Source organism: Haplochromis burtoni, unplaced genomic scaffold (genome assembly GCF_018398535.1).
Source record: "Haplochromis burtoni strain Fernald_Lab_line unplaced genomic scaffold, NCSU_Asbu1 Contig_42, whole genome shotgun sequence".
Classification (NCBI taxonomy): Eukaryota; Metazoa; Chordata; class Actinopteri; order Cichliformes; family Cichlidae; genus Haplochromis; species Haplochromis burtoni.
Genome location: NW_024582403.1, coordinates 86,825 through 114,216, shown reverse-complemented (window position 1 = coordinate 114,216; position 27,392 = coordinate 86,825). Strand labels below are relative to the sequence as shown.

The following is a 27,392-nucleotide window of genomic DNA, read 5'->3' as shown; positions in this document are numbered from 1 at the left end:
GTGTCCCACTCTGAACTCACCCTCTCATGGGTCCTTAGTCTGCTCTAATCCCCACAGAGAGTACAGTTTTGCTTCTGTGTGCACATCAACATGTGCAGAAGGTTTTGTGCTAAATGGTACAGCTATCACAGAGTGCACCTCCATGGGCATGTGGAACAGAGCTGTTCCCCATTGCTTAGGTAAAAACACTCTTTGTATCAATATCCAGTGTATCAGAAACAGACCGATAAACTCCTTTTTCCATAATTTAAATTGCACAGCTACACTTTTTTCTTAAAAAAAGCTAATAATCTGCTCTGTTCCTCTCTATGTGCTGTGAGTTTTTTTCCTTTATAGCTGAAAGGTGTCCTATTCTCACTCCTCCTTCTCATGGGACTTTAGACTGCTCTCATTCTCATGGCGAGTTCAGTTTTGGCTCTAGGTGCACATCAACCTGTGAGGACGGCTTTCTGCTAACTGGGATTCCTGACACTGAATGCACCTCTGCGGGCACATGGAGCACAGAAATACCAGGCTGTCAGGGTAATAAACCAAAACATGATACGGTTGCCATCCACATAAAGTCCTTCTTAATCTGTGTCCATACATTAAATAGTTCCAAACTCTACACCACCCGGAAAGTCAAAAGTGAAGCTGTACTGAGCCTATACTGTTTTTATGTTATCCACAGCACGCCAATGCCCCCTGCTGGCCAAATCACCACAGCATGGGAGGATGAACTGCAGCCATCTGAACTCTCCTTTCAGTTATGGCTCACAGTGTGACTTTAAATGTAATAAAGGTTTCTGGCTGAAAGGAAGATCTTCTATGATGTGCAACACCTCCGGCCACTGGAATCAGGATCCACCCACCTGTCGACGTAAGTGCATAGCAATACTTTGAATGTTATTACATATTCATTGATCTTATGTAATTGTAGTTGCTGTCCTTTTTAGCTGTGCAGTGTAAGGCCATCCGTGCCTTCTCCTCAGACCTGTCTATGAATTGCTCTCATCCTCTGGGGAATTTCAGCTTTAGCTCTGAATGCGTTTTCAGCTGTAAAGATGGATTCACCCTCAATGGCACAGCAGTGATGCTTTGCTCTGCCACTGGGATCTGGAATGACAGCCTGCCCAGCTGCACAGGTAAATTATTCTCTGTAGTTTAAAATGTTATTTCCCCCGTAATTTATAAATGACACCATTTTCTAAGATAGGAGTCTTCTCTTGCACACTGTGTGGTGTGATACAGGCAAAACCCAAACTAATATCAACATACACTATAAAACAATGACTTCTGCTGGCCATGAAGTATACACTGAGAACAGTTCCCTAAAGCTTCATTAAAATCTTTATGTGATCCCACGCCAGGTATGTCGATAGGGTCTGCCATGTTGCTGTACACTGGCGCAGGGGCGGGAATTGCTGTTGTGATACTTCTGACTGTGTTGATCATGAAACAATTTAAGAAAACAGGTGAAACTTACTGTAGTGATGCACATTTACACATACAGTGTGGTGTAGCAGGGTGAGCACACTTCTAATCCCATCTTTTCATCTTTGTAGGAAATATGATCACTTCTGATGTCCCGACATGGGGTGAAAGAGAGAATCCAGCGTTTGAGTTTTGACCTCTTGTTCTTTTTTTGAGATGTGATTTTACTTTTTGCTTGTTATTATTATTATTCTAAGAAGCTTGGTAGTTACTGCATCTACTTGCTCTCGCTTAAGCAATAGCAATTCATATGACAGACTTCATCCACGATACATAAAGTATGTCTACAGCTGTTGCAATAGGTCCTCCCTGAAAATTTCCAAAAGTCAATAAAATTTAAAAAAATCTCAGAAAACTGTTGTTTCATTTGCTTTTTCATTGTTTTATGTTTACTCTTCCCTGACTCATTCAGTCCCATTTTACTGCTGGCATTCTTTCAGCTATGTCCAGTATCATGTGGTACAATCTGGAATAACCCTGTCCTGTCAGGTCGTCATCAGAAATTCATATTTTACACATTTGCCATTTGAATGCTGTGGGGTCAATTGGGAATGTTCCCAGAAATCTCTAGGCTTGCCGAAATGCCGTTAACTGTCAATTTAGCACATTTGGTGACCAGAAAGCTCCCATCATAGGATATGGTGAGGAGGTGATCAACTCAGTGTCAAACTGGGCACTGATCCCACAATGACTACCCCCACCCATTACACTGATTATTGAAATGTGTGTCATATTTGTGAATATGTAAGTCCAGTGGCTGAAATGATACATTTCCATGGTATGACTGTATCTACTGCATTAAACCTTGCTGGTCTATGTGTGCAAACAGACTTTATTTATAATCTGCAAGCATCCTTTGGAGTACGTTCAGCAAAGCGTGTGCATCTGTCTTGGCACTGCAACAGCATGAAGCCAATTATAGCAGTTAAAAGACAGAGGGTTTGTGGCCTGTGGTTGGCATGGAGTGTGCAATAAATAACCGCACTGTTGACAGGAAACTGTTTGGCTACCATCGGAATAATAATGAGGTTATTGCTACCCGCTGTGACCGTATGATCACAGTGTGAACTTTTTTTTTGGTCTTCTCACCTGCTACGTATGCCAACTGCACACAGACAAGAAGGTAAAAGGCTCCCCCAGGTGACCACCTTGGCTTTCTTCCCCGATATTTAAGCCTTTTTTCCCCCCTCTTTTCATTCACCTATAGATACAAGGAATACATTATGTTATGTTAGGCCCTACAACAAAGAGTGTTGTTCCATCTAACACATGAGAATGAACACATGCACATGCCAGCAGACGCTCAGAGCAGATACAGAAACAGATACTGAGGGACTGCGAAACACAGACGTACTGTAGGTATACTCTGCTGCTTGCTTCTTTAGCTCTGGTTGGCAGTAGTGTACTATGGTGACAGACAGTTAGATTGTTCCTGACCATTGACTTGAGCTCTCTGCTTTGCAAGGTCTGATTTCATAGTGGGAAATATGAGATGGGTCCAGGAGAGGGTTCACGGCTGGGGCAAGGAGGCACTCCATACAGTAGGGCTTCATATCTCCGTGTCACCCTGGGCATTCTCCCCTGACACAGCTTTCAGCCACTCCGTTGTCTGAAGCCCCCTCCGTGGGTTTTCGCAACCTCCCTTCCCATGATTGGTGCATTCCAGCTGGGCACAGCGCCTGGGTGGTCCCCCACCTCCCCCTCCTCCCATCCTCTTTGACTGAAGGAAGGAAAAGGCAGAAAAATGCAGCAAAGGGCTTTGACCAAGAAAAGCACAATGTGAGCGTTGATGATGGCGGCGTGGATGTGATGCTTACCTGCCACTGACCCATACGGCTGTCATAGCCCAGCATTTTACAATCTGACGATCCATTCAACAGCCAGGAGAAGATGTCTCACTGACCCGTCACCTAGATCGGACTGATAAGCACTGAGGATGGACTGACCTGCCTCTAACCCTCAGCATGAATATCCCATTTTCATATGGACAAATCACCCCGTGGTTTGTAGCAACACCATAGTGAACAATCACCGTTTCATGTTTATTATTTTCTGATTATTGTTAATTCGATCGAGATGAACAGCATACACACACATTTGGAGAATAAATACAAATACACACCCAGTCAACTATTTACATGAGTAGATGCAGTTACGCTCTCATAATCTAGCATTCAAACATAATGAGAGTTCAGTGTCATGCACGTACAGGAGACTCCGAAGAGATTTTAAAGCATAAGAGGCAGGAGTGTAATTGGGTTTGTATAGAGGTGAACATGGTATAGTATTGCATGGTATCACTGTGAGTGTACCCCTGTCCCCTTCTAACATTTTACGTCCACGTACCAAATTACCACATTTCTGAGATAAATTCAGTCTGTCTGAATCTGATAGCCACCCTCACGAGGTGAAGTATGAGTCCTGCATGGAGTAGAGGCGGTCAATAGGAGTGAGTGGCGAGGAGTCGCCAAGAGAGAGGCAGTCGCCGTCAGCCATATGACACAGCGGGTCTCTGTCCACATCGCCATACAGGCTCTTGAAACCTTAAAAAGATATAAATTATTATTTGAAGTTTAAACTAATACCAGCAATATCAAAAGTACATTTTTTTACTTTTAAAATTATGTTTATTTCATGTTTGTTTTACAAAAGGCTTAAAATAAGCTGAGGATTTGACTGCGTTGAGATCTTTTACCATAAGGATGCATGTGATCCCCTGGCATCTGAGGCGGGGTCAGGCCCTGTCTGAAGGGGTCCATGTCCCAGTCCTGCTGTTCCAGTGTGGTCATTCCCATCTGCTGCTGCTGCAGTTCAATATGGACATAAGAGGACCCGAGGTGCTTCATCTCAGAGGTCACACTGCCACTGGAGGGCGCTATGAAGCATAGGAAACCAAAGGAGATCACAGAGCTGTGTGTTTATGAGTTAATGTAGTTAAAGTAACAGAGTTCTCTGTTAATGATTTTAGCCTGTTTTAACTCCAGAAACCCCTTCAAAACAATTAAAAGCTAAACTTTAGCTCTAAACTTTGGAGTCTTCTCACACCCCCGTTCTCTGCGGCCTGCTGGAGCAGGGGGGCTGGGAGGAGAAGTTGGCCGTCCGATTGGGGTCTGGAATGTGGGGCCTCCCTGCTGCTGCCGAGCCGGGGCAGTCTGCTTCTCTCCACTGCAGGGAAAAGGGAAACACTACCTGGGTCTTGGTGCAGTTTCCCCCTCCAGGGGCAAGGGTACCTAGACCCGGTTCGTAGAGTACGCTTGGGGAGTGTGATCGTGTGTACAGCGTCTCTTTATGTCTGTCTCCACATTGGGTGAGTGTTGAGTAATTGCATATGAGAGCATCTGTGTGTGCCTGTATGTCTGTGTCTATATGTCAGGTTGGGTATCAGACTCCACCTCTCTGGGGACATCTCATGCCCTCCAAGGTTTGGAGGGCCTGACATCAGACATCGGTGCGTTGGTGGTTCTTTGTGTCTGTGGATGGGCGTCCGGGTACCCACCGGCTCACTCCTTGGTGGCTGCTTGTCGGGGCCTGGAGCCTGGGGCTCGCTCGGGCCACTTCGGGGGTGGGGTGCCCTCGGCCTCTCGGCCTGGGGCTCGGTCACTCTGGCGCAGCTGGCTGCCGGCGGAGCTCACGGGCACGTCACTGCAACCCCCCCTGGCTTCTGCTCCGCGGCTGCTGAGTGAGCCCTCATCTGGGACTCTCCTCAGCTCTTTCTGGGACAGTGGCGCGGCTGCCCCTCTGTTGGTCTTCCTTGGTCTCTTGTGTTCTGGGGGCCTCTGGATGTCTGGAGTTTTGATCTCCTCCATACCTGCTTCATGCCCTGGAGGACGGGGCTGTGGCCCCCCCACACCCTCTAGCAGATCATTACATGAAGGAACCTTTTAAATACAAGCGCGCTCATGCTCACAGGTGTACACACGGGTGCTCACACACACAAACTACACCCTTTTTGGCTCCTACCTCAAAGCACACTGTGTTCTGTTGATCTTACGTGCTGCACAATAATGTTTAATATTTAGTATTTACAGTTATATTCACATAGATCATCGTGATGTTGTTTATTATGTTGCTCTTTTTTCTTCTGCTTGTTTTCTTTTTTTTCCCTTTCTCAACAGGTGATCCAGATGATTGATAGATGTATTTTTTGTCTGCTTATTTTGTTGTTTTTTGCCCTTTATCCCCGTCCCTCATCCCCGCTGTTTTTCTTTCCCTCTTTCTTTTCCCCAGTCTGTCCCGTATTTAAAAAAAAAAAAAAAAAAAAAAAAAAAAAAAAAAAAAAAAAAAAAAAAAAAAAAAAAAAAAAAAAAAAAAAAAAAAAAAAAAAAAAAGCTAAGCTTTATATAAATTGAATTTGAACTTTGTATAACTTAAAGGCTGAATAAAATCTTTAGTCAAGGTATTGCCCATTACCTATTAGAAACTGATAAATAAATAGAGAAAACGGTACATTTTCTTACAGCGAGAACAAAAGCAATTATGAATAATACCTGTGTGATGCGATGGGTGTTCACACTGCTCCTGAGTCTGTTGCTGCTCCTGCTGCTGTTGTCTCCTGGCCAGTTTCTTCATCTAAAAACATGCATCGAGAGACATTAAAGCTCTTTAATGCCTCAGTGCAGTCAAATCCTCAAGTCTACTGTAAAAAACTGTCCTCCCACTCCACAGTCCATCTACCACCCAGGAGTATGCTTGTGTTCACTCAGTTGTAAAGTATCAAGAATGAAGTAGAGGGCAGCCACACATGAGCCCAAATTGTGAGGAAATATTGGGTTTAATCTACAGTGATCTCTCCATGAGATGTCATCAGTTTCCTGTATGAACAGATAACCAGGCTGATTTCCACTCTGGCTTACGAATACAGTGCAGAAAGAAGGCTTTTATTAGCAGTGCATGAGTGTGTGTGTGTGTGTGTGCGTGCGCGTGTGTGTACTTTGAATTACTTTGGCTCTTTGGTTCTGGAACCAGACCTGCACCACCCGGACACTCAGACCAGTCTCAGCTGCCAAGGTCTCTCTTACCTTGGATTAAGATTCAGGAGGGCAACACAAAGACAGAATGCGAGGGTAAAAAAAAAAGAATGAGGAGGTCATTTGAAGGATAATAAAAATCTGCGTCACATCACAAATTTAGCACAAATTTGTTTAAAGAAACACTCATGATGCTTATTTGTTTTGTGAAAATAACTGCTATGTTTTCAAAAATCTTTACTTTGGTACTTTTAAAGTCCGTTCATGAGGAATTTAGCAATGTCACTTATAACAAAACTGCCCAACTACCCACCCGCAGTACGGTGATAATAATGTACAGAAGATACATGAAACCATGTCACATATTTTTGAATGAAGTTTTCTCCTTTTTTTTGTTCATTCTGTCAAGGTGACACATGGTACAATGGCTTTCTTTCACAATATGAGGTAAAAGGGTCTCTGGATTGTACAAGCTAGTAAAAGGCTTAGCCCTTGCACCTTGTCTTAAACAATGAATAAAATAAGTGTAAAGATGAGACAGTGCTGTATGAAAATTTCTAACACTAGTCTATGTTAGGTCCTCATGTGAAATAGATTCATAGTTTTAACTTGAATGCAAAGTAACAGAAGATATTTTTTTTCTTTACCTTTCGACAAGGCTTGGAGGAGACCTCAAAGGATGCTTTAAAGGTGCGTCTTTGCTGAGTGGTCAGAATAGTGCGAGGTCTTTTGGGGCGTTTGCTCTCCACATCGTCTGATTTAACTTTTCTGCCTGCAATCCTTCCAGATTCCTCCTCAACTTCTTCATCTTCATCATTACTTTTACCTAGAGGACAGGCATAGATATGATTGAAAATATTCACATAAAAACAGGAAAATTCATGCCTGCCAATGTTTAAATATTTTTTTATAAGAATTTTAGTTTTTGTTTAAAATGCAGATACTTTACATCAACCTGGCTGATGTCGGGCTGAGTTTTGGGCTTTTCTGTGTCTCCCAGGATTATTTTTATGTCCCAACTTGAACTGGTATTTTACCACTTCACTTGAATCATTATTTTGGCAATGTTTTTATTGCACTGTTACAGTTAGTTACTCAAACTAAAATGTGCTTATTTTACCCAATGCTGGACAGAGTTTGAATTCTTAAAGTGGGATTTAATCATCAAAATGGATTGTGAATTTATTACAAATCAAAGAGCAGCATGAAAGCATGCAATTTCTGTACCTGTTTCAGAAGAGCTAGGACTGGCCAGACATTGGTGGTAGCCCTCTCTGGCACATAGTAGCTGTCCCTCCCTGAGGACGCAGCGATCTCCTGTCTGCAGGCGGCAGGAACAAACGCTGCAGGTGAAACAGCGCAGGTGGAACACAGCGGCCCCCGCACGCATCACCAGCTCTGCGGGAGAGATGGCTTCTGTGCACCCTGCACAACGCACTGCAAACAGACTGAACAGTGGAGGAAAGCAAGCGCACAGAGAGAGAAAGTGTGAGAGCTGAGTAAATAACAGAGAATAGGGATTTTGTTTTCTTTAGACACTTGAGGACCCCCTCACACATCAGTAAGATGGGACTCTATGAGAAAACCAAAAAATGCTGGGTAGACTTTGAGAATGTTGCTGAGTCGAGCTGTCACTCAAAACAACCGCCAGCCTGACTTCTCTCGCCTTTCCCCCCCTCCTGCCCGGACCACTCAGACACATACCCTTAGTATGTCGGGTGTGTATCTTAGCGCCTGGCAACCAGTACTGGTGAGCTTAGCCTCAGAGACTGTTGCCGTGGCTCCGACTGCCGTGTCCGAGGCTGCGCTCCTGGGGAGGCAGGAGAAAGGCTCTCGGCAGGCCATGGCTCCAGGCAGAGGGGTGGAATCAGATCTCCTGGTGGGAGAGACTGAGCCACTGGTCCCAGGAATTATCCGTGGAATTATCCGTAAGTCTGCTTAACCAGAAGTAGACAAAGACAGAGCCAGCCCTCAAGCAGCAGGACCATTGTCCGCTGGCTGGCACCTCCGCATTTTGGGTCTGTCACGCAGGATGATGCGTCATCATTCTGGAGCTGGCGTTTGTCTCCAGACTTGACTAGGTCACCAGAGCAGTCAGCACAGAGGCATGAGAAAGTGACAGCTTTTCCCCTTTTTTGTTTCCAAATAAAAATACTCCATGTGCCTCATGAGAAAAGTCTTTTTCTTGATACTGTGAAACCATCAGAAAATAGGAGCATTGGAGGTTATTCTAACACTGTGCATGGACACATTAATAACCACAATTATTATTCTGTATGTCCTAATCACATCGAATCTATTTTATTTACTTTAATAAGTTAATTTGAATAAATTGTGTAATGTTGTTTTTATTGACTTTCTACTTAATAGTACAAAGATACTGCAAATTTTTACACTACCTAGAAAAAAAAATACACCCAAACTTAAGCAAATTAATTAATTCTTGGATATATTTCAAATTCCGAATGAGAACAATATTTCCAAGCAAATAAATTTTTAAGTTGAAAATAAAACTAACAGCCATGTTGACATATCCCTGTCAAAGGCTCCGGAGCTCGTACGTCCTAAAGCCAGACATTGCTAAGACCTCTTACTGTTGCTCTGGGGTCACTATGGCGATGATAAGAGCCCCTTCCCAGAAGCTCAGGAGGGTCGGTCTGCTTGACCCATCTGAGTTGTCTGCCCCACAGCTTCAATGGTATGTGCTTTAATATGGTCAACATACCGTCTGTGGAATGTGCATTCCTGTGGCAACACAAGATGCATCAATCAAATATTTCAAAGGAAGTGTGGCAGAGGAAATACCCTGAATGTTTCTGGGTCTCTGAGATACCGCAAAGCATTTGATTTGACATCTCAGTATGATGCTAATGCCAGTGAAGAAGAAACTATGGGCATTAATGTTTTGAGATCATTCGTGTTTCGAGAAGCGCTTTTCCATTATACGCCTTATCCAGTTCGTCTAATTATCCCCAGTACTCTTAAGCGTCGTTAATGCAAAGGTAAGAGTACCTCCAATACTTATGGAGTGGCTCAAGGTGTTTAATATTTCAGAGTTTCCGCTGACATGATTGGCCCAGAGGCTCGGCCAGGAGAGCGGGAACACTCAGTCACGCTGGATTTAGACATGGCAATTAGTGACAAGATCATTACAGAGGAGTAAGTCAGCAAAATTTTGCACTCCTCCACACTGACATGGTCTGGGTGAGGCACTCCTAATGCGGAAGCACTGTATAAAAAGATGAGTGTTTAGCAGAAATGTACACAGACAAACTCACAGTTTTCCTCAAGCCCTCCTCTTTCATTGTTCTTGCTCTGACTTCAGTGCTGACCTTTGGCAGTCAGGCAAACAGACTGCTGGTCTAGTGGACAAGCAGAGAGACAGATCTTGTTTCTGGATCAGGTTAACTTAGATCCATTGCTGAACGCACACACCAGCGGGAGCTATGTATCAGATACAGATCGTCAGGTCAAGTGCACAGCGAGTCACACCGAAGATCTGACGACCAATCTGCTGTCCGGTCCACCTGCCCGCTGAACCGTTTAGTTAACCTAAACCAAGCTGAAGACACGCTGTCAGACAGGATTCTGCATTCGGCTTCAGAAAACTGGAGTCACTACAGGTCAGACAGCCAATGTATAAACTATGGAATAAAACAAGCATTATTAAAAACAACTGCATTCAGTCGTCTAAAAGAATCAGATTATTGTAAATTAATGATTACAGTTAGAAAAGCTTCAGCGGCTTCTTTAAAATGTGGGGAAATGACTGCAAGCTAATACCACACATACTGCCGATGACTTTATAATTAACGCTTAAATACTGTGTTTTTTCAATGCAACCCTCGGGTTGGATAAGAGGAAGAAAAACAGATGGATCCCCCCCCCCACGCTTGAGGTGCAAAAACCCCTCTGCTCAGCTGGTCTTTATAAAAAATTTAATTCAAAATGTTTTGATATAATCAAAAATTAAATTAAAGAGGAAAAAATGACTATCAGAAAGTATTATGATATGAAAACACATTGAATTTATTTATTTTTGTTGTGATTACTTTCTCAGATACTGAATGAGTTTAAATATGTTTAAGTTAGTCTTGTCTGCCCCAGTAACTGGGACAGACAATGAAAATCAGTAAAGTTCTGTTAAAACAAAAATGTTTTTATGCATCTTGTTTGTTATATCACACACATTAGATCATCCAAAAAGAGATAAACTACTTTAATTAAGTTATTTTTTTTTAATTTTCAACCCTTTTTTAATGTTATTATTCCTTTGTGGCACATATATTATATCCTCATGTTCCTATTTGTTATTAAAAAGAAACATTTTAGATGCATAAATATATATAAAATTGAAATCTGTACAGTCCTCTGGTACTGGCAAATATTAGCATTATTGTCTTACAAACCACATGAATGGGCCAGGCTTCATGGTATGGCCGGCACTGATGAAACAAAGGTAAAAACAAAGCAAGATTCAGTCAGACGATGCAGCATGTGGTAAAAGACAAATGTTGTCACAGTATGGAATAATCACACTTGTTTTGCATCAGCCGAACGGGGGAGCAGGACATAGTTTGTTGGTGAGAAGAAAAAAAAACTGGCACAGTTTTAAAACCCTCATTGTGGTCAAAAGTAGTGCTCATGTGTTATTGGGTGTCGTAACTCCAGACAGGACAGCAGGGGTGGAAGGATGACGGGTGGACTCAGAGGTGGAGCTTTGGCACCAGGCCTCCTGCTAATTGATCAGGTCAGATAACTCACGGTCGGCTGGGCGTTGTCCCATTGCTCAACACAGGGGCTGCTGTGTGAAGAGCTTTCCAGATGCCACGGCGCATAACGCCAGGGCTCATGGAGCGCACTGTCCCCCAAAATAAGTTCACACCATCCTCACCGCCCCTCTTGTAGGGATGCACCAGACCTTCTGACATATGGCTGTGCACTCCTAATTACCTCTCAGTACAAGTCTTTACTACGTGTTTTCACCAAGTGTTATTATCTCCACTGAAGACACTAAGTACATTAATTTTTTTGTTTTGTTTTACAGAAATTAAATCTAAATATTTTTCTAAAACACTCCGTCTCCTTTAAAGGTATATGTCTCCAACATGAGTGTGTTGAAACATTTCCTTGCTTCCCTGTGTGCTTGGCAGAACAGCCATTACCAAATTGTTCAAAAATAATGTGAGTTGTTGCCTTTTAGGGTGTGCAGAGTGTATTTGGAAGCTGAGGGGGGATGAGCTGGTGAATGAGGTAGGAGGGCATGAGCAGTAGGTGATTTTTTTTTTAAATTTATTTATTTTTTGTGTGTGTGGATGGGTGGGGGACCATATGTTGTCCCCAGCTTGCAGTTGCCACGTCAGTGGGCCTCAAAATTTTAACACATTTTGACAATGTGTCAGTTGAGCCTTACCCCTGGTTGTGCATGAAGGTGTGACCACATTATTGTGTGTGTGCATGTGCATGTACGGACAAACGCAACACAATAGTTTTCTTACATTCCAGCTCCCTTGCCACCCCTTCCTCCTACAGTCACCTTGTTCTCTCAGTGCACTGTGCCAAGTTTACTGGAAGTCATATTACGGCATATACACACATTTAAACACAACTGCAGACAAAATGCATCCATGTCTACCCAATACAACACTAAGAAGGATTAGAAATATTTATGTTGGCCTTATTTGAGAAGTTATTCTTTTCACACACACCAACACACACACACACACCCCACACACACCACACACTCTTTCTTAGTCAAGGTCAAGTCTGGACAAAGCTGTACTGTTGCAAAAATGACCTCAATGATACACCATCAGGTTTGGCCCTCAGAATAAAATGATCAAAACTGAAGTCAAATAAAATAGTTGTTTTTTTTAATGGCAGAAAAGGTCATATATATTTTTCTATATCATGATTATATTTTTGCAGGAGGCTGCATAAAACGACTACTACCTTATTTAGAACTTTATTAGTTTAGTGTTGTGTTAAAACACTTATTCAAACATTTTAATGGTTAGAGTCGTTTAATATTTTTTTTCTTTTTTTTTTTTTACTGTATGAGAAATATTAGGTAGTTTTTTCTTAACATGCCTGCGTGTGTTGCATTATATGTGCCCAAGTTGCAAATTTTATTTTGTCACGTCTTGGTTAAAGTTGAAATTGGTGATTTCCCGTGAAAAAGGAACTACTACTTACGCCACCTATGAACCAAACAGTTATAAATAATAACTCACTCAGCATAGTCCCGTTTGCAGTAAAGTTTGCGGTCCCGCAGAAAGCAGGAGTTCGTGAGCGCGTCCCCGCACGCTGCGCACCGCACGCAGTCCTCATGCCAGAGGCCGTCAGTGACTCTGAGCAGGAATCTGTCTCTGATCAACCGATGGCATCCGGCACACACTGCCCTCCGATTCACATCTGCAATGCACGGAAATCCTTTAATTGGTAAATATTTTGGTTCAGCGAGAAGGATAAAACTGAAGAAATGAAAACTGGCAAATTTTGTTGTTTGCGTAACCAAGTGGCTGAACGAAGGTTGGCAAATTAACCAAACTTTTCCACTTTTATAATCAGAGGAAATGTGTGCGTGTGTTTTATAAGAGCGATATACATTTGAACAATTATTTTAAAGTTAGCACTTTTTAAAATTTCAAATTGTTAAATTCTAGCAACTGAGTAATTCTGTTGAGCTGATAAAAAAACATAAATGAAGTTGCTTAAAATAAACGAATCTAATCTCAATATATTGATAAAATACATGTTTACTTACCTAAGGATGTATCCGGTATATCCACCATTGCTGTTCCCTGAAGAAGCTGCGAAATATATTTTCACCAAGGTTTAATTTAAGGAAAACATTTTTCTAAGATTTTCTTCTTAAGAGTTTTCTAAGAAGAGTGGCATACCTGTAAAATGCGAGTTTCCGGTCAGCAGCGAAGGATTTTGGTTATGAACTCCCAGTCCTGCTCAGAGCATCTCCGCCACTCAAAGTTCCCCTGCAACTTGCTCCTCGGAGCAGAGAGCAGCGCATCAAAGTTTCTGCTTAGTGCTTCCAGCGACCTCGCTGAGTCCACAGTTATTGACTATTTGGGCTGTCTATCAATTATCCTATTAGGGGTGAACGGGAAAGAGAGTGAGAGAGAGCGAGCGCGAAACAGAGTAAGACTTCCTCCATGTGCAGGTGCAGGTTACCTCTTTCTCTCTCTCTCTCTCTCTCTTTCTCTGCCAGGCACTCTCTCTCCTCCCTCGGTCACTCGCTCTCTCCCCCACGCTTGTGTGTCTCTCTCGACAAGCCTCAATGCCAGTAGTATTCAAATTGTGATTTGATAACACAGTAAACTGCAGGTTAAAAGGTCACACACTTAAGTGATGATTTTTTTCCCCCCAAAGCTTTAAATGATCAGTTTGGTTTTTCTGCGAATTAGTGGCTTCACAAAGTTTCACTTTAGCCCAGTCTTGGCAGTAAATGGGATCATAGAGATTCCAATGATGTTTACAAAATAACAACATCTATTTTTCCTATTGAAACATGTGAGCAAGATATGGCTGTATGCTATTTTATATTCTAGCTCCAGTTGCAACTATTGCGGACAACTGCAAACCCGTGCGGATTTTGTTATATCAGCCAACATACTGACTCATTCCAGCATAAGCACATATTCCAGTATAGGCACATATTCCGACGTAGATTTATTTTCTTTTTTGTTCTCTGTAGATTCCTATTTCTTCGTGGATTATCTTCACCAACAAGTCTTAATGAAATCAAAGGTCTTTGTGATGAGGTCCTGGCAGTTCGTGATGCTGAAGCCTGCAGAGGCCCTGACGAGTCATGTAACTCTGACAGACCGTAGCCACGAGGAGGATACAGGAATCCGTGCAAACAGCTCTAAAATATGCTGTGAGGCAGCGTCTCTCGTCTTGATGGCACTCTGTGGACGCCATCTGGTGGACGAGGGGTGAAAATAGCAGGTTCACTTTATATTTGATACCAAACACAGCTAATAAAAGAAAATGTGATAAGGCATTAACACAATGCACAAAATATTTCATGTACATTTTTAAATAACTTTATTCTGTAAGAATTCTCAGACACGTTTAAGAAATGCAGGGATGGTTTTTGTTTTATACAATTCCGCTTTGAATAAAATATGATATTTTTTTTTTCAAATTTTGCATTTGGTGGCTTTTGAAACAAACACCTGAAATTAGCTATTTACAAAATTCCAAACTTCCAAACTTTATTGGAATTTATCGTGTTCTGACTCCACCATCCCCACAACCACATTTTTTTTAAACATTTTAATTGCATTTTTTTTTAAATGGGTACAAAATAAGCTGTTTTACATTTCAATCAAGTCTTTTTAATTCCATCATCATATTGCTTATGATGCGGGAGTATGTACAAGGGAAAGGGGAAGACGTGTGTCATGTGATCTGATGCGGAGCCTCCAGCATCTCCATCAAAAAGGTGTCAATAGGCGTGTCCCCAATTAGCTTGAAGAAGAACAGATGCTCCAAACATTTGAGGCCGATGGAGCGCAGGGCAGGCAGGCGCAGCAGCAGTTTGGCAAACCTGAGAATAATAAAAAGTCGTGCCAAATAGTGAGGCGTGAACAACTGAGCTTAAAACTCACTTCCACACATGTTCAAAGTTGTTTTAAAAAAATTAAAAAAAAAAAAGGCATATTTTACACACACTCACTAGCCACTTTGTTTGATACACCTGTTCACCTGCTTTGTAATGCAAATATCTAATCAGCCAATCACATGGCAGCAACTCTGCATTTAGGCATGTAGACATGATCAAGATGACCTGCTGAAGTTCAGGACAAAAGGTGACAATCATCTATACGGTTTGCAGAGAATAGTCCAAAAAAGAAAATACATGCATGGGAGCATCTCTGAATGCACAACATATTAAACTTTAAAGCAGATGGCCTACAGCAGCAACAAGACCACACCGGGTCACCTGCTAAAGGACAGAGCGCCACCTAAATTGAACCACAGAGGAATGGACAAACAATGTCTCATTTGATAAGTCACAATTTTTACTGTGACATTAGAATAATAGGGTCAGAATTTGGTGCAAACACCATGAAAACATGGATGCATTCTGCCCTGTATACAATTCAGGCTGCTGTTGGTGGTAGTGTGTGTGTGCGGGAGATATTTTCTTGGCACATTTTGGGCTCCAACTGAGCATCGCTTTAAACATCACTGTTTATCTGAACATTGGTGCTGACTATATCATTATTGATCACAGTGTTCCCATTTTCCGATAGCTTTTTCCAGCAGGATAAAACACCACAGTCACCGGATCTCAATCCAATAGAGCACCTTTGGGATGTGGTGGAACGTGAGAATCCCATCATAGACATGCAGCGATCATATCGATATGGCCCAAAAGGACTAGCAAGATGTTCCTAATAAAGAATATAGTGAGTGCATATCAAGATTTTTTTTTTTAATATTGTAAACATCTCACTTTTCATGAGACAACATACCGTACACAGTAAGCCATTTCAAAGAAAGTCAAGCTAGTGTTACATTTACCTTTCAAAAATCAATTCTTTGCTCAGAGATTTATGATTTAGATTAATGAAAACAAACAAGAAAAAGTATTACATGTTGCAGTGGTGATCTTTTTCACTGCCGGGCTGTGGCATGTTAGTTTCACTTCAATCATGTGCACTTTATGTCATAATTTCACCATTAAACGTTTTTTCAGTGAGGTGAAATATTCATGGGGTAATAATAATAATAACTGTGATCTCAATAGTGACCAAAATATTCTTAAGTGTTCTTTCTTCATCTCAGCTGTGATGTGTTGACTTTTCAGGAAGTTTGCAGTGTGTGCTTTTACCTCTAATACCTGTTGCTCTCAATCAGCTCCCAAATAAAAAATACAGTCAATGACAACAATTTGCAGTTACAAATAGCGTTATCAGCCTACATCCTTTTAAATGTAATGTTGTGGTTAGGCAAAAGTGTTTTACTTGCATAAGAGCTGTGTACTAATATAATGCAAGCTGCCATCCTTATTATTCTTTACATCCAGTGCAGCAATGTGTTTAAAAATGATCGATGTTGTAATGGAACAGTTCCTACCTGCCAGGCTGGTCCGGGTACTTCTGTTTTGTATACGACTCCAATGAAGCATAGACCTTTTCTCTCAGCCCCTCAACCTCTGCTGGGTTAGACAAACCTTTTGCATCTGGAAAAAAGACCCAAAACAAAACACACAAGTCATTCTGCTAGTTTGTGACTGAATGGAGTCAATTTTCTGCAGTCTGTTTGTGATAACATGGCTGTTAACTGTGAGCAACAATCATAAATCTGTTGCTGTCTAACAACACAGAAATTCAGTGTATTCCATTTGAAGCTATAAGTCTGAATTTCAGCGTTCTCAACTTTCAATCTGTGAAAATACTGTTGTACATATTTGATTCACTAAATAAGCCATATACAGAACACCGTGCAGGCTCGAACCATAAATGTGCTGCTGTTGTGTTTTTCAGTTAAAAAACAACAACAAACCCAAACAAACATCACCTTGTATCCCCATCGTGGTATGAATGGCTCTACTTGCTAAGGAACAAAATAAATCCTGTTTTTCTGACTTCACTACTGGAACACACTCAACTTGGGAGTGATGTCACTCCCAGCCCTGCTTCCAAGGGAAACTGAATGCATCATTACATTTAGAGTCCAGCCAGAACCTCATAAATTTTAAACAGAGATTCAGAAATTCCTCCACAAATAATGACCTAATTGCTGCAGGATGGTTAATTGACTGATTTATATGACACAGGTGCTCAGCAACGTTGTTTTCTTCTACCAAGACACCTGTGCAATTGAAAATGGTTGCTGCAACTACTTACAATCAGCAAAAAGAATCCAGGCAATCACTAATTTTTCTTGATATAAAGTAGATTACTATCCTATTTTTAGTCTAGTCTGACTGAGCCATTAGGAACGCATGGGTGCACAGTAAAATCTCTCCAACTAGCCATAATATTATGATGACCAACATTGCACTTGACAAATATGTTCACATGAATTTCATGAATCCAGTATAGTGATTCTGCAGTTACTAAAATAAGCAGTGAAATAACACAACTGAAATGTCGGTGAAAATGTTGTTTTGGGTGGTATGTAACAGTCTCAAGAGGCCAGACTGACCTGGATTGAAGAGGACAATTGCTCGCAAGCAGCCGAGCTCCGTCTTATCCATCTTCATATCTTTCATTTTAGATACTAACTCTGTGAGTACTCTGCAGGAAATCAAGAAAGAAACAATGACGAGTCACAAAAATAGGACTGAATTAAATCAGTACAAGAATTAGAATAATTTCTCAGTAAAGAATTTGCATTTCTATGCAAATATGTACTTAGCTTAAATGACAACACACTGAAATGAATGCAGTTAAGACATTAGTAACATTTACAGTTGGGGGGGTTGCCTCCAACCACAAAATATACAGAATTAAGAGGTTAATCATGAAGGAGTCTAAATGTCACATTATTTTATCTTTTTGTCTCATCTTTCAATCCTTCCTACCTGTCAAAGATGGAGCCAACTCCAGCACTGTGGGCGCTGCTTCTGTGGACGTGAAGACCTGTTGCCAGCAGGATACCGTCTTTTACCGTGACCGAGCGATGCGAGAATGATGCAATTAGTAGCTCGTTCCAGCCTGGACACAAAAAAGGAACAAGAAAAACGAGTGACATCTCGATCCACTCGTCTCTTTAAAGCCTGTCTTTAGTTTGTGTAAATTAAATACACACAACATGTTCTGTGATTTCCCTGCTTGCTTAAAATTAATTATCCATTTTGTGACTTTTTCACTTTATCGTCCTGGCATGTGTTAAATCTCCCAGCAGAGGTCAGCACTGGCAGCAAACTGCACTGCTGGGACATGCAAATGGTCCAGTTATTTTGGTTTCACTGCTCCATTAAACTAGATGTTACAAAAAAAAAAGACTTAAATAGACTGCTTGACATCGGCTCGGCAACTACGCTGAATGAAAATACTACACAAAAAGTGAGGAGGGGGGGGGGGGGGGGGGGGAAGGGAGGATAAAGGACTGCTTACCCTTGCAGGAAACTGCTGTGTATGAGTGTGTGGTCTGATATTTGTGTGAGCATAAACTTGCCGCATGCACTGGTTTGTGTTTGCGTGTCTACCTGCTCGTAGTAAGATGACCTGGTCATCGAGGGGGAGCTCGGAGAAGTGCGGGATCCTTTTCGCCCACTCCACCAAGGTGAAAAGCTGCTTGTCTGCTGCTTGGCAGATATTGGTGACGGGGTCATTGGTCTGGAGAAGAACATGTAGGACAAGTGCCAGACCGATTTAATGTGATTGTAAGCACTGTTAGTGACATCTAAACTTTTTCTAGCAACCGTTGGTAACCAGGTGCAGCAGTGGCTATTTTTAACTCTTTTTAAACCAACAATTTCTCTCGTTGCTTGCGGTAGTTTTAATACAATCCTAAATTCTACATACCAAAGAAGAGAAGAAGAAATATCTTGAAGCACAATTCAATCCAAGTTCTGCACAGCTTTTAAATTGTGGCTCTGTTACCCAACCTCTAGGTTTTAAAATTCATTTAAGTGCTTGAGCTCATACCCGGTAAATTGCCAAATCAGTGTTTACTTAATTTGTTTACTAACTTGTCAGATTTAAGAGTTAGTTTTGGAACAGAGCAACTCGGCAGCTCGGCTACATTATCTCAACAGATTAACCCAGGAGATTATGACAACTGCACAAAGTAGCTTGTCAGAATTTTGGAGCAAAGCCTAGATTTATTCCCATAAACTCCTCAGCTTGTGTTATTTATATTCAACTGACCCAATTCCATCCGGTCCCAGCTTCACACTCAAAACTATTTAGCCAAGCTTGTGTGTTTATGTTTATAATAAGATCAGTATATCTTAATAGCACAGCACATCTTGGCATCTAGTTTCTCCCCAAAAAAACTGCCTCAGATTCATAATACAAACAGTGAAAGAGACATGGACCAGTGTCTGTATTAATTACCGAGTTCCCGGGGCTGCCGTCGCTGTACGTCTCTGTTTTGGGTTCTACAGCCAACTCAGCATCTAGGATCTTGTCCACAGGCATGTCCTCATTGAAACTGCTGGTGGATTCTACCTCATTCTCACCCCGCTCTTTCCCACGCTGCCTCTCCTCCTGCACCGCTGCACACAGACACAAAAAAACCACACAGCATTTAAACATCCTGAATTGGTGACTAGAAAATCCGTAATATTAGCAGATAACTCAAAACCCCTCCAACCGGTCGCGACAGATAGCCGCGCCTCCCTGAGCCTGGTTCTGCCATGAGGTTTTTTCCCTTCCCACTGTTGCCGAGTACTTGCTCACAGGGGAACGTCTGAATGTTGGGATTTTCTCTATTCTTGTAGCGTCTTCATCTTACAATATTAAGCGCCTTGAAGCGACTCTTGTCATAATTTGGCGCTATATAGAACATTCAATAAACAAAACTGAATTTACCTGAAAATGATAGTTTTACTACAAGACAAAACCACATGTGATTTTATTTTAACTGCAAAATGTCACATATTGTTAAAAATTCGAACCAACCTTTTTCTAACCCTCCATACACACCTTCTCTTTTCATGCCCATGGCCAGGCACTTCTGGTAGCGGCAGTATTGGCAGCGGTTTCGCTGGCGCTTGTCAATCAGGCACTCCTTGTTATCTCGACAAGTGTAGCTGAGATCTTTGCGCACGGTCCTCTTGAAGAAACCTTTACATCCCTCACAGCTGTATACACCATAGTGCTTTCCTGAGGAAAATAAAGCCACAGGATCAACATTGACTAGGACCACTATTCAGCTTGCACCACAGTGCATAAAGCGTCGCACTGGCTTGTAGACTAATTTCTGGGCACATCTTTAGAATTAGGATTGGAAATGTGTTAACTATTTTCTGTATGATAGACAACCTACTTGTAACAACACACCGATAAAAGATATTTGCAGAAACATACGGCACAAATCCTGACAAAATACTTAACAAACGACTTCAAACAAGTTCGTCTTTGTCTGCTATCTGTTCTCAGATGGGTGGGGGGAGTTGTGGTGGTGAGTGGGAGTGTAAATATGCTTGCCCATCCCTCTCCTCCGTCCTTGCATGCTAACATTACCTGAGGAGCGGTCCCCACAAATGGCACAGATGTGCTTTGACATCCCTCCCGGGCTCGTACATTGGTAGTTGATGTTTCCCAGATTCTGTAGGCCCGGCGGAGGCTTGATGTCCTCTGAGCTGCTAACACTGTTCATAGAGTTCATCTGCAGATGACAGGAAGAGAGAAGAGAGAACAAAGAATTCAAGCTGAGGTGGCCAGAGCTGAACGGAACAGAGCAGAGAAGGAAGCAGAGGGGAAGTAAGAGTGAAAAGTTTGTGGTAGTCTCATGACACTCTCTCCCTTCCCCTATTTTCTCATTTTGTCTTCCGCTCACTCATATTTTTTTGTTCCCCCACCCACACACTTTATTGTGAAAGTGTCTTGGTATGATCACATGCTCAGCCTGTAGGAGGGGCTGAGGCCTGTCATACAGGTTTTTTAATGTTTGCTGACAGGGAGAGTCGCAGGAAGGGGGAGTCACGTGGAGCAGGCGCAGTTCTCAAACTCAGCAGCAGAGGGAACTCATGGTGAATTTTATGCGTTGTGATGACAGTTGGCATTTCTGTTAGACCTCCAATGAAGGCCAAATGTATTTTATCTGCCATTTTTTTTTTATATCATAAGCAGTGCTTACAGCAGCTTTTAATCCCAAGTAGATGCACAATAATGCACACTTCAACTGACATGATTTATATCTCTTACTGCAGCGTAGGGTTTCGCACCTGACCCCAAGGAACCCCACGAGATATACGAGTAACTCCCAAATATGGTACATCAAGACTCCAAACCACAAAGTATGGCCAATTTAGAAATAATGTGTAATATAATATGTTTCCCAAAAAAAGAGCAACAAGTTAAGCCTCCTTTGATTTCTTCATATCTGCTTCTTTCTCTTCTTATCATCGTCCAGCCTGTCGATCCTCTCTCAGAGAGACACATGGAAAGCATATTTGCTTGATCTCCAGATTCCAACCAGAAAAAAACAAGCCTGGCCTACATATACCTTGTACTATATGATGCAGCATGATATACAGTATCGGACATCCTTCTGACAGATCCTATCACTTATTTACAAAGTGCACTCTCAATATTCTCCAATGGCAGTCTGAATTTAGGACTCTATATCCATGAATTTGCAGCAGAGACCATCACACAAGAGTGTTTCTTTTTGCCGTCATTCAGTTTAATGTCAGCATGCTGGCTGCCTGCAGGGAGGCGGTCACACCCTAAATAAGCTTTCAGCAACAGCGTGCTCGCTTATTGGCGCGTCTGTAGTGAGCAGCTATTCAGCGTAGCATAGAGTTTTCATAATTAATTTTGCATGATCTAAAAAAATAAGTGTTTTTAAACTGTCGTTTAGACAACATGCAGCTTTACACAGACAACAGGATGCTGTAGAAAACGGCCACGAGCACTGCATATGGATTATTGATGCTTCATACATTTTTTATTCAACACATGGTATGAAGAAAATACTGCATGAGACATGCAAGGTTTACTGAGTGATGCACGTGTTTGTTTTTTAAATCTATATGTAAAGATTTCTGTAAAATGAAATTGATTTTTTTGGAGTAAATTTTTGCTGATTGATGAATTCATTAAATCGCTGATTATTTAACTGATCAGAAAATCAGTTATCAGCTACTCCAAAGCAAATGTGATGATGTAAAACAAAGTCAGTCACAATCATCCAAATAAATCAAATTTACACATCATTTCTCCTTGTAATTAAAATAATGATTTCATGTTGCCCCATGTTGCTAACACTGTCATGTTCGTAATCTTCACTCCATGAAAAACATACATTACATGATAAAAAACCTGCCAGCAGCTTTGTTTTTGGCATGCAGCAAAAAAGCCAAAATCTCTATCATAAAATGTATATCATCGCCTGCTATTCCCAACAGCACGGTCCTGAATCTAGCCTTGAAAGCACCATGTGCATCCAAACATCTTTGTTTCTGTTTGTATGGCTGACTGTCAAATCACTGAGCTTAAAAAGTGCAACAGAGCTCCTGTGACGTAAAGAGCCTTGGTATTATTAGTATATGCCTAAATGAGCACATAAAAGTAAAACAAATAAATAGAAATATCCGCAAAGGAAGAAGGAGAAACCAGGAAAAATTAGGCTGCCCTTTCTCCGTCTTTCAGGAATCCATTAAGGGGCTAATAGTCATACTGTGTCTTATATGTCCACTTCTATGAGTGTAGTAATTCAGAACTCATGGATGACCTTTAGGGAGAAAAGTTTAAAGGTCAGCAGAAGGGTAAAAGAGTGAGAGTAAAGCCAAGCTATGCCTGCCAAACACATTGGATATGGCTAACCTTCAAAGTCCTGTCTGCTGGAGGAGATCCCAAGCAATAAAGGCACATGACCACTGAAAAACATGTTATTTAATACATGTGCACCTTGCCAAAAGTAACAGTTCTAGCAAGTAGTATTTGCATTCTTCACTACCTTAAAACACACAAACTCTGCTTCAAAACACATTCTCTGGTATTTCCAAATGGGGTTCTGAGTGGTGCATTTTTTTTTTTTTTTTACTTACCTGCCTTAAGAGTTCGCTTTGACAGAGAATGGTGAAAGAAGAACAAACATTTCAAATATAATTGCAAAAAAAAAAAAAAATCCTGTCATGATAATTTCATGGATACATAAAAGCAACTTTATACTCGAGCCATTTAGGGAAATAACAATTCATTGTTATCTTCTGACGACCAAACACCCCCACATGTCTCACCTGTGGACTGCTGAGTGGTCCGAAGTTCATGTTGGGAGTAGACTGCAGCGATACAGAGGGCGAGCCCAGGGAAGATGTAATAACTGGATAGGGAGAGGCCAGGCCGTTCATTGGTGAGCCCAAGGTGGACATGGGGGACGGTAAGGGCCTGGAGGTGCTGATGACTGATGGGTGACCCACCATGCTGCCCATCAAAGGGGGGTGGGTGTGGGCTGTACTCATCGGCCCTGTAGAGTCTGGAAAGGAAGAAGGTGCATGTTGAAAAGAACAAGCAAATACTTTGGATTTAGGAGTTAGGAATAAAAGAATTAGGAAGGTACACCTAAACAAACAAATGCATCCATGCTACCACACATGCTTTCTTTGCGAAGTTGTACTTTGAGCAGACACTGCTTGTCATAGGCACTATCTAAAGCCACTTGAACAGCAGACTATTCAAAGGCGATTCTAATATTTATGTATATACACAGCGGCAGAATAACAGAAACATTATATAACCCAGTACTGTATCTCTGCTAACTTTGGTCCTAGGAAGGACCTATTAATCTGGGAATTTTGTGTATTACGAAAATCAAAATATCCACCCAAGGCCAGTTTTTAGCTGCATCCAAAATAAACTGCTTGAATCTAAAATGCATGACTTTCGGGGTATTGGGTGACAGTGTAACAAGTTTGAAACCAATACCGACTTGTCTGACTTCATGAAGCTGAACTCGACACCACAGATTTGCTGAATCACAGATACAATAGACATAAAACTAATAAACAGAGGCGAATAAATTAAAATAAAATTCAACCACATCAAACCCTTGTTAGCTATCAAGTCTCCACCAACTTGGAGAAAAACTAAATAAATCTGGCTCCGCTATAGTTTGTCATTTGGTACTGAGCCGATGTGTTCAGTGTTTTTTTTCTGAAACAATATTTATAGAACGAAGAGCTGAACAGTAAAGTTGTGGAGGATAAAACCAAACTGATGATCAGGATGTTGCTCTACAGTCAGATGACGGAAATCAGTGGATTGTTCAAAAAGGACGTCTCTACATTACCATTAGTCATTTGATACATTTGTATAAAAATTAGCTTCAAGGTTCGAAACAGTTTAGAGGTTCCACATGAATGGATACACTAAATAATCACACTTTAAAACGTAAAGTCTAGCAACTGACAAAATGATGATGTTATCTAATTAGAATCCAGGTTTGGGTTATATATTGTTGGCCAGTGGTGCCATGTGTCCTTTTGGAGTGTAAATTTAGCGACACAGAATGAAGCCCATCTGATTTTGGTCACAGGATGCTGACTTTGCTCAGCGGCCATTGATGTAAACTGACAGGCTGGCATTTACATAGATGACCTACTTAGAAAAGCTGTCAGTCAGCTGGGTAACAGGGCATGGTGTGTAATTTCATGCATGTGTTGTAGCTGCAAGTAATACAAATTCAGCAAATACCATCAAATACATATGGTGTGTATGAGCAAGAGACCAAGACACATCTTTACACAAATGCCAAAGGCTATCATAATACAGACAGACGCAATAAGCAGTACCCCTCTGGGCTAATGGTGATGACTCAACGACGCGAACAAAACTGGGCTTTCTTGAGTAAAATGCTACTGATGAAGAGTGACAGACCACCATATGCACATAAATATTTGGATAAGCCTGCAGAAGTTTTGGCTTTTTTGTCAGTGTATATCCCCTGCCTCCATTTACACACACAAACACACACACACACACAAACTCAGCGTGATACTGGGCTTTGCACCACTGTTCTTAGTTAAATGTCACATTCTTGTGTCCCGTGTGTGTCTATAAAGCTGGGTTGTGGCATGATTGCACAGACACGCAATGAACAGCACCTGTGTTTTGGGTTTCTTATAATCTTCAAAGGTCTTTTTTTTCCTGAATCAAAGCCGAACCGGGTGCCCGGAGAGAGCCCCAAGGGAGGGCTTGATGTCTTTTTGTCACAACTACTAATAACCTAGATCTCCAATGTCAAAAAATACACTTATTTAACTTAAAAGTTTAAAAGATGATTATGGATTGTGCACTTTCCAACAGATGATAATGGAGTTTTTTATCACTTGAAAGTTCATTTAGTAGAGATTCATGGTTGTAAACAAATCTGAGTTGCTAAAAATACTGTAAATAACAAGAAAATGCTAGTGATCAATTAAAATCATGAGTCAAAAACAGCGTGACTACAGCATGACCCTTGAGATGCTGGAGATTAGCCGGGCAGCAAGAGCTCCATGAGTCGATTTGTTTGCTTGGTTTATTGTGAAGTCTCATTTAACACAATAAATTGCAGGTTCTAGCTTCTCAAAAGTGAAGAATCTGATGCTTCCCCCTTTCTTATGTGACAGTAAACTGATTATGTCCAAGGATTGCGGGACTGTTGACCAGACAAAACAAGACATCTAGAAAAATCTTGCAAGATTTAAAAGAAGGGAAAGGGACATTTTCACCATTTTAAGAATGATTTACCACAGAAAAGATTCTGACAACTAATCAACAGTTAAAAAAAAAAGGATCAGCTATGACCTAGACCTCGCTGTGACTAGTCTGTGTGATAATCTTAAATCTAAAGAGCCATCTCAGCTCCTCCTGTATGTCATAATTACACAAAATCTGAATTGTATGTACTTGTCAGCACTCTTTCAAAAGCATGTTCTTTTTCCTGACTTTTAAATTTATTTAGTGCATTTTAGATTTCACCAAAAATATCAGCCTAAAACAAGAGTTTTCCTGCTCCCACTGAATGAAAACATCCTATACATATGGTTTGGTCTGTAATTATGATTTCTAATCTCTGCTTTTGAAGTTCGCATCATCTTATTTATTTTGAATTTCATTGCTGTCATCGCTTTTTCTGCAGGCCCCTTTACTAACGTTGTCACTGACTTGAAATGGAACACACAAATATAAATTAAACTTGGTTTTCCTTATCTGATCTGATAAAAATGTGTCAAAATTGCTAAACGCTAATGCTGCTAATCTGTTTGTTTATCTGACTCTGGGGGAAAAACTGTGTCACAATTTGTTTTTGACCTTTTAGACCTGAAAAAGTTTGTGACTTCAGTTTTAAGGCTTTACTCAGAGCAACTTGTCAAACATTTTGAAACAGTTTTGAAATGTTGCTGTGATATTTAACCTTTAGCACCCACTTATGCCACATTAAAGGAAATGGTGACTGAGTAATGAAAGACCATTGCGCTGAAATATGAAGAAATTGTGAAAAAGGGAATAATGTCATGTTGTCGGGCTGGACGCAGCACTTTCTGCACAAAGACGCACAGTAAGACACAGCTGGCCATTCACTCCCTCTCTGTACGCAAAGGAACAGATGTTGTGCAACTTCCTGTTTAGCAGTGAAACTATATCCTCCACCCCCTTCTTTACTCGCCCACTTTCTCCAGCCCTCCACGAGTGATCCCTGGCAGGCAGAAATGGATTGGGGCCTTCCTCTCTCTCCCACAGAGCTGAATGGATAAAAGAAATATACTTCACACTCCAGGCTGTTACAAAATGCACTACATAGATTGAAATTCAACTATGTGGCAGTGTTCCCAACTTTCCCGAGTGCATTTTCATCCAATCAACACTCTTATGTAATAGACGTCCACTGTACAACATGTTCTGTGTCTGATTTCGTGCAATGGCCCCTCTTTTATGTGCATGACAAATTCCCTTTGGGGTTCATAAAGATCCATTCTATTCTAGTATAGAGTGGGAGATATGGCAACAGGGTACTCCAGCAGCCAATAGTTTAGCAACATGCTCTGAAGACCAACAAGACTAGATGTAAAAGATAATGAGGATGAAAATATGGAGAAAAATGAAAAGTAAAGCAGGTAGATCGGTGGATAGATCGGTGCAGTTCTATTTGTGACCTGAATGTTCAGATTTCCTGCTTGTCTGGAGACAGGGTCCGTTTAAACTCTGAAAAACAACATAAATGTTTGACACAACACTAACGACAAATCTTCGCCCAGACCTGAGTGTGTTCGTGGCTGCATTACACAGGGGAAAAGAAAAGCACATGGACAGTCAGCTG

General features: G+C 41.3%; 3 protein-coding genes and 1 long non-coding RNA gene across 6 annotated transcripts in view; 1 reads left to right on the top strand and 3 right to left on the bottom strand.

The window, feature by feature from the left end:
• Nucleotides 1–2,289, top strand: part of LOC102298494 (selectin P) — a 7,016-nt gene extending 4,727 nt beyond the window's left edge. The window contains exons 10-15 of the mRNA XM_042220055.1: nucleotides 1–179; nucleotides 337–522; nucleotides 671–859; nucleotides 936–1,124; nucleotides 1,350–1,454; nucleotides 1,545–2,289. The exon at nucleotides 1–179 is cut by the window's left edge and continues 18 nt beyond it. Of these exons, the coding sequence (XP_042075989.1) occupies nucleotides 1–179; nucleotides 337–522; nucleotides 671–859; nucleotides 936–1,124; nucleotides 1,350–1,454; nucleotides 1,545–1,609 (913 nt within the window). The 3' untranslated portion in view covers nucleotides 1,610–2,289. The remainder of the gene's footprint in view (nucleotides 180–336; nucleotides 523–670; nucleotides 860–935; nucleotides 1,125–1,349; nucleotides 1,455–1,544) is intronic.
• A 1,243-nt stretch (nucleotides 2,290–3,532) lies between these two features.
• Nucleotides 3,533–14,154, bottom strand: lmx1a (LIM homeobox transcription factor 1, alpha). The gene is made up of 9 exons (XM_005920876.3): nucleotides 13,343–14,154; nucleotides 13,207–13,252; nucleotides 12,674–12,854; nucleotides 7,668–7,888; nucleotides 7,088–7,266; nucleotides 6,414–6,491; nucleotides 5,961–6,042; nucleotides 4,169–4,348; nucleotides 3,533–4,016 (listed from the first exon to the last, which is right to left on the bottom strand). The coding sequence occupies exons 2-9, from the start codon at nucleotides 13,232–13,234 to the stop codon at nucleotides 3,874–3,876; spliced, it is 1,092 nt and encodes a 363-aa protein (XP_005920938.1). The 5' UTR covers nucleotides 13,235–13,252; nucleotides 13,343–14,154; the 3' UTR covers nucleotides 3,533–3,873.
• Nucleotides 14,155–14,480: 326 nt separating this feature from the next.
• The window catches only part of rxrgb (retinoid X receptor, gamma b), a 29,801-nt gene continuing 16,889 nt past the window's right edge, over nucleotides 14,481–27,392 (bottom strand). For all 3 annotated transcript variants that reach the window (XM_014333163.2, XM_014333162.2, XM_005920874.3), the window contains exons 2-10: nucleotides 23,332–23,567; nucleotides 20,609–20,753; nucleotides 20,069–20,248; nucleotides 19,478–19,638; nucleotides 18,625–18,754; nucleotides 17,998–18,130; nucleotides 17,619–17,710; nucleotides 16,545–16,650; nucleotides 14,481–15,009 (exon numbers count right to left, since the gene is read on the bottom strand). In XM_014333163.2, coding sequence (XP_014188649.1) covers nucleotides 14,862–15,009; nucleotides 16,545–16,650; nucleotides 17,619–17,710; nucleotides 17,998–18,130; nucleotides 18,625–18,754; nucleotides 19,478–19,638; nucleotides 20,069–20,248; nucleotides 20,609–20,753; nucleotides 23,332–23,567 — 1,331 coding nt within the window. In that variant the 3' untranslated portion in view covers nucleotides 14,481–14,861. The remainder of the gene's footprint in view (nucleotides 15,010–16,544; nucleotides 16,651–17,618; nucleotides 17,711–17,997; nucleotides 18,131–18,624; nucleotides 18,755–19,477; nucleotides 19,639–20,068; nucleotides 20,249–20,608; nucleotides 20,754–23,331; nucleotides 23,568–27,392) is intronic.
• Nucleotides 15,111–16,538, bottom strand: LOC121814383. Its single transcript, XR_006054297.1, has 2 exons — nucleotides 15,668–16,538; nucleotides 15,111–15,358 (listed from the first exon to the last, which is right to left on the bottom strand). It is a non-coding gene; the product is annotated as an uncharacterized LOC121814383 (long non-coding RNA).